The following is a 6,894-nucleotide window of genomic DNA, read 5'->3' as shown; positions in this document are numbered from 1 at the left end:
ATTAACTAAATTCTCTTACACGTTCAATTCCTCCATTCATTTCCTAGCTATGTCTCATAATCACTCCCCATGAACCAACACAACTATCCTAACAAAACCAATATAAGTAAGGGAAGAATTCATAAACCATGTATTAACTATGCACAATTCAAAGACCATGTTTTAAGTTTAACTAATGCAAAAATCAGGTTTTTATTTAATTAATTAAATATATTTATTAATTAAATATAATAAAATCACAAATATACAATTAATGGTCACGTTTACACAATTATAGGTCACAGATTTATTCATTGGTCACATATCATCAAATTAATTGGTCACGGATTATTTTGAGGTCACGAATCAAAACTTTGATAGGTCACAGATTTTTTCGAAGTCACATATCACAGTTTATCTATCGATTTTATAGGTCACAATTCATGTTATTGATCACAAATTAAAAATTTTGTAGGTCACAGATAATTTCGAGATCACATATCAAAAATTGTATAGGTCACAGGTCACATATTTTCAAATTTGATGGTCACATATTACTTTTAAATCACAATTGTTCGAATTTTAAGGTCACAGATTACAGTCACGGGACCAAACTGGTCACAGACACCCAATCCCGAGCTACCCTCACTCGGCACCACCACCAATGCCAACAAAATCCCCACTAACTCCCGTTACTGCTGCCACCGCCACCATCACCAACACCAACACCAACAAAATCACCCACGACAACCACAGCCACTCCCACTTGCACCACCACTAGCATCTCCAGTCTCCACTACCCCAACACCGCACAACCACCACGACGATAGCATCAACATTGCTGAACGTACCACACACATTACCAGCAACATCACCACACATACCACCACAGCCAGATCACACAAACTCGCCACTAATCCTGTCAAAATATACCGCACCACCACCAACGCCATCAACACCTCACCTGCGACTGTTAACATTTAATGTCCGACAACAGATCGCAATTGGTCACGATTCTCGCAACAAAATCGCCTTTCTACGCTCTGCAAAAACCGGTCGCCATATTCAATATGAAAAGCGGCGACGGCAGCGATTCTCCTCCGGGCGTGAGAAGAGTGTCGCTGCACCACCAGACCGCCTCTTGCCATTTCCTATCTTAAACGTCATCGTGCGAGAATATAGTGCTGTGTCGCGCGACTCCGCTGCGAGGTGACAATCGGCTTGCCGGCGCCGCCACCATTGTTGAGAGAGGAAAGAAAAGGGAGAATAGATCATTTGCCCCATTATCTCCGGCGACGGTCGCCTCCTCGACGGCGATGGCAGTGAAGGCAGAGAGAGACGAGAGAGAGGGAAGAAAATTGGGGATATGTTTAGGGTTTTTAATTGGGGATAGATTAATTATATAGAAAACCTGATTTTTGCACAGATAATCTTCAACCCTGGATTTAGAATTTGGAAGTTTAAACACCTGTAGGGGTGTAATTTTCCCTATAAGTAAACTACCCTACAAACATTAGCATAAGCCTCAAATGAAAATAAAGGTCTCACAACATAGACTTTGTCCCCATGTATTCTTACTTCTCATTTTCCCATATCATCTTTAAACCCATAGGGATGACTCTACATGCCTAGCACAAGATAAATAAATAATTATTTACCTCGACTACCAAATGTGGACCCCACATGTTACAATAGTTTCAAAATTATATCTTATACACATCATTTGCTCATCTATCCCAAAAGAAAATCACAAGTCCCTCTTCTCCCTAATACAACCACACAACCCCCAAAAACTTCAGGAGTCTAAATGCTTCAAGTCATTAATGTTCGCATGAGTGATGCTCGTTGTCCTTGTTCCAAAACCCATCCTATTTTGGTTTTCACTTGTTTTTTTCCATAAAAAGTACTGCTATTTTCAGTTTTATTTCCATTAAAAAATAACAGTTGAAAAGAATAATATTAATTGATATCATGCTGGGGTTGAAATATTGGAAATATCTGCCATAAAAAGGTTTCAAAAAACCAATGTTAATAATTTCATAATTGCAAAATTGCAAAGGTACATAACAGGGAAACACAAGCAGTTCTTACAGAATTATGGAAAGGGAAACCTCTATAGAGCTTCGAACTAGGGAAAAAATTGTAAAAGGCCAGCATGTTGGTAAATGACCCACTGAAATGGCTTTAAAATTTAGACAAGTTGTCTAAAACCTCAGTCATCAATAGTATTAAAAAATAAAAAATAGTGCAAACAAGCTTTTCGCTAAAATATTTAGCACGTAAGGTAGAATTAGAAATACGTATCCTCTAGCAAACATTGGGAACCTGAACAACACGAAGCTTTTTGAATGGAAGTAGCGTGCCATTTGGTTTGCACTACCTTTTCATTTATAGTGGAAATTCTAAAGGTTCAAAAGAAATTACTCAAGCTTACATTTAGAATTGATGGTTCTGGAAGTGGACAATGGACTGGTTGATCATTGTCAGGAGGCTCAGCTGGGTATTCAACTGGCTTAAACTGAACTGCAACTTCATCCCCATGGGTCGCAGTAGAGGCAGCGGTAGCTAAAGTAACAGCAGTAGTTGCCTCAGAACTCGGGGGCAATACTTCCCTTTGATCCTGCACATCAAGACAAGTCACCATGAGCACGTAAGCAGTTGACCACAAGTTCACAAGTCCTACAATGTAATCCCAGAAGAATTAAAAAATAATGTCTCTGGATTGATTAAGGGAAAATTGTTATAATTTAAGGGATTAATATGTACTGAAGTGGTGAAAAAAGAATCAAATACTAGATTACACTATCAAGCAAACAATAGAGTTCATACACAATGCATGCTTTTTGCATCCACGTAACCTCATGCACTACATTTAACCGCCTGATTAGTCAATAGACTTATAATCACTAGATATTATCATTATCAAGAGCCGAATCAAATGGCCAAGGAGAACCTAGGAAGATGAGGAAAAGAGAAAAATGAGAAGAATGGAAGTGATAGAAATCCTTAGGTCACAAAATGCCAACAACTATTCTGTAAATATCCCACCAAAGTATGCTAACTGAATTTTTCTATCATCAGAATCAACACGAACAACCATAAGGACATAAATGTTTATTTTTTCGAATAATTTGTGATGACTTTCTTAATTATGGTTTGTCTTCCAACAGAATTTGTGATTACATCCAAAGAAAAGTCATGAATGTTTGATGGAAAAAAGCTTTTGAACGATTTCTAGTTATTCAGAGGTTAAATAATTAGTGCAGCCAGTTGGGTCCGTCTCGACAAATTGGACCATTGTAAATGAAACAAGGATTGAAGCAGCACTATGCCACTATTTGGACAGTTTCATAGCAATGGGTACCTTGCTGCTTTATTTTTCCCAGCTTTTTATTTCATTTCCTTAGATGAACAATCCATTGAACAAAATCGGCTCAAGGTGAGAGCTCAAAAAGGAAAGAAAAGAAGTAGCTCACCTCAGCCTGAAACTTCTAATAGATATATTTGGAGTACGTAGTGAGAGTCAAGGTCAATGTGGACAGAACGATCGATGTGAGGCCGACAAAAAGTAAAAGTGTGAAATCCCCCGTAGTTGGGAGCACAGAGTGAAGTAAAAGGTAGCCGGCTGCTACTAACAAGAACCTAACAGAAGATTCATCTGGATCTACTACTTTATATACTTTCCGATCAACTTCTATTGGTGCTGGCTCTGGTGCTAATCATCTATCATGATTAAGATCGGCTAGTGGAAGAAGGGGAATAAGTAATTTTTTTATTTTTTACTTTTAATAAAATTTGAATTGAATCCACTATTTTGTAAAATCAAACTCGTGATTGTAACTTCAGATTCTTAGTAGATTTGCGGAAGAGAAGGTTAGTGGTTTTTTTGCTTTTAAGTTTTCCGGGTAAATAATCTAGTGTACTATCTTTATGCAATTATCTAAATGTTTGTGCAAATATTAATATGTCTAACTCATCATATGAACATAAAATATATATATATATGTGTGTGTGTGTGTGTGTGAAAAAATGGATCAAAGATTAATAAAAACTGAATACCGCCCCTTCTAGGTTTTTATCGAAGAGATCATTAACTTACAATCACATTTTTTCTCCAAATTCTGGAAAATGAAACAAGTTAGTTCATCTCACCTTAATGAAACAAATTCAATTCATCGAAGAAATACAGAAATCTAAAAATGAATCAGATTCAGAACCAAGAATATCCACAAGTTTTCACAATCTCAATCAAATTTGTATGCAGAGATCAGAGAGACTAAGAATAAATCAAATCAAACTTAAACCTATCAGTAAAATAAATCTTTGCAACACAGCCCAGGAAAAATATCAAATAGAAAAAGACAAGTAAACCAATTAAAGAAACAACCCTCCAATCCAGACCATAAAACACTCTACGAAATTGAAGAACTAAATATTACATTAAGAAGTTATGGGAAAGATGGTTCTTACGAGTGCACTTTGCGCCCGCCGATGCCCAGCTTTACTGATAGAAAATCTTGAAAAAATTCCCACCATGTTTCAGCCTATTGACCTTCAAAAAACAAAGCTAAAGTATTTCAGTTTCTCACTCTAGATTGAAGAGAGGGAATGTGGGCTTGTCGGGAAGATGATGAGTTTTCACTTGCTTCTTGTTTTGGTTGTTGTTTGGATTCTATCCTTCTCTTTCACACATAAATCTTGAAAAAAATAATAATAATAAAATAAAATTTGACAGTTGAAATAATGAAATAACGGCCAAAAAATTTATTTTTGAGTGTGAAAAAGCACTACCAAACGGGGCCTCAAAAATTTTCAACAGTGTAAATGAGCCCTACTTAAAATATTAAAAAATATCTTATCTCTTCTTCAATCTTGTTCCCATGCCCAATCCCCTTCCAGAAGGTCGGCCCTCGCCCAAGGCGAACTAGACAAAGGCCTAGGGCCTCAAATTTTTGGGGGCCTCATAAGTTAGGCCTAGTCCCCAATAAGTTCAAAACCCACCCAAGACTTGAGAAAGAAAAAATAACTATAGGTTTAGCTAGTAGAGGGAGGAAGAAACGAGATGATTTATTGAGCTAATTTCTCCAATTCCTTCCGTCAACGCCACTGGAGGATCCTAAGAAGGAAACGACGATCGAAGTCTGAAGTGTCAAAAATCTGAAATGGGTTGGTGGCCCTATTGCTCTTTTAGCTAAATCTAAATTGGAATATGACTCTTTCGAATAAGAAATTGCAAGGCGTATTTCTCCAAATTTATAATAAACTTACCCGGCCTGCAGTATGAAAGACATTATTGAATAATGCAATTTGTTTGCTGCAACTAATGGAATAAAGTTTTCTTTCTTCTGATTTTGTTAGGTAAGTTGTCAAAATCCTTGTTTGCTCATTGCTACTGAATTGAGGAAAAAAGAGCAAGATTGGTTCTGAAAATAGCCAGCAACTATTGAATCTTATGAAATGAGCGGAAGGCAGTTTATGTAAGTGGGTGGAGGTCTAATTGATTGCATAATTTAAGAATGTTTTCTATGCAGAATGTGGATCAATTTTAATTAATGATTATCAGTTCGCTTGTACCAGTTGGATGCTAACTATCATTTGTACCCTTATTTTCAAATGTTGAAGATGATTTTAAAGATTTCCCCCTTTTTCCTCTTTTTTGAAGAGATTCTTTATTTTTTTTTCCTTTTTAATTTAATGGATTTATGGTTGTTTCGCGCAGGTAGTCGCTAACAATTAAAAAAGGATCAGACGATTGTGTAAGGAACAAACCTCTTGAGACAAAGTCCCAAAAATGGGTGTTTTATTGACGGTAATTTACAATTGTAAATAAACAGAATATCTCTAATAGGCGCAAGCACACGAGTACTAAAAGAAATGTTTAAATTTAAGCCAAGAAATTAAACTACACATTCTCTGTTTGAGAGTGTTTTCATCCTTCTTTCTTTCTGTCTTCTCTTCCTTTTTATATTCCCTTGATGATTTTCTCGTGACAAATCGTTTGAAAACTATTTGATTGCTTTATAACTACCCACTTTCTTTATGGTGGCTTATTTGTCATGGAACTACCGTCTCTAACTGCTGCTATTACTCTTTATCATTCAATTGCCTTCAACTGGGCTCCTTGAATCGTGGAATGTGATAAGATTACTCAATAACTGCTTCAATAACTGCTATTCTAGATAACCATAATATTTTATGTTTGCTAAGATCCTAGGCGATTCAAAGGTTTGGACGAGAACGAGGTCATCGCTCTGGGCGACCGTAAGGCACTCAATTTGCTCAGATTCTGGGTGTCTTGCAAATTTGGGCGATGATGTTACTGTGTTCGTGGGCTTCCACTGCATTCATCAATAATCCTGTTTGGACCCTTATCTTGGACTCCCCAATTGGGCTTCACTCTTTGGGCTATTTGATTTGAGCTGCACTTTTAGTAAGTCAACAATTACCCCCAATATGGCAAAATTAATACCAATTATTAATCTTTTCCATATTCACTTTGTATTTTCCAGCAACATTTGAAATTCCCAAAAATTTCAATCATTATTTCATTCTATAGCCTGAAAAGGTGTAACGTTACAAACCCTTATAAACCCAAAAGACACGCCATTTCATATATTTCGCGCTTCCTCCTCGCTATTTTACTGCTCATTTTCTTGTTTCTCTGCTACGTTTCTCAGGTAAATCTTAACAAAACTGTACTTTGCACCCAATGGCGACTTCACAAACTCAAACTGATGATTCTTTTAGTTTCGAAGATTTCCAGAAAATCCTTACTAGGCCGTATGTAAATCCAAACTTTCTTACACAAGCCAATGCTGACCTCAATGAATTCTATATAGGTCCATCATTCAATAATGTCGAAGCCGTTGGATAAGTGACAGTGGGCTAGCTGTTCCCTTGCACTCAAGACCCTCC

The 6,894-nt window shown here is 36.8% G+C and overlaps 1 protein-coding gene across 1 annotated transcript; it reads right to left on the bottom strand.

Moving 5' to 3' along the window:
- Positions 1-1,947: 1,947 nt before the first annotated feature.
- On the bottom strand, positions 1,948-4,681 carry LOC111385323. Its single transcript, XM_023009702.1, has 2 exons — positions 4,450-4,681; positions 1,948-2,599 (listed from the first exon to the last, which is right to left on the bottom strand). The coding sequence occupies exons 1-2, from the start codon at positions 4,513-4,515 to the stop codon at positions 2,390-2,392; spliced, it is 276 nt and encodes a 91-aa protein (XP_022865470.1). The 5' UTR covers positions 4,516-4,681; the 3' UTR covers positions 1,948-2,389.
- Positions 4,682-6,894: the final 2,213 nt, after the last annotated feature.

The sequence above is a fragment of the Olea europaea genome, unplaced genomic scaffold, assembly GCF_002742605.1.
Source record: "Olea europaea var. sylvestris unplaced genomic scaffold, O_europaea_v1 scaffold3122, whole genome shotgun sequence".
NCBI classification, from domain to species: domain Eukaryota; kingdom Viridiplantae; phylum Streptophyta; class Magnoliopsida; order Lamiales; family Oleaceae; genus Olea; species Olea europaea.
The sequence above is the reverse complement of the archived record's forward strand: the minus strand, read 5'-3'. Positions and strand labels throughout refer to the sequence as shown.

Excerpts from the sequence above, each read along its gene's own strand:
- LOC111385323 (XM_023009702.1), bottom strand. The coding sequence starts at position 4,515 with ATGGTGGGAATTTTTTCAAGATTTTCTATCAGTAAAGCTGGGCATCGG. Across the intron at positions 2,600-4,449 it reads GGCGGGCGCAAAGTGCACTC|GATCAAAGGGAAGTATTGCC; the intron begins GTAAGAACCATC and ends CTTGATGTGCAG.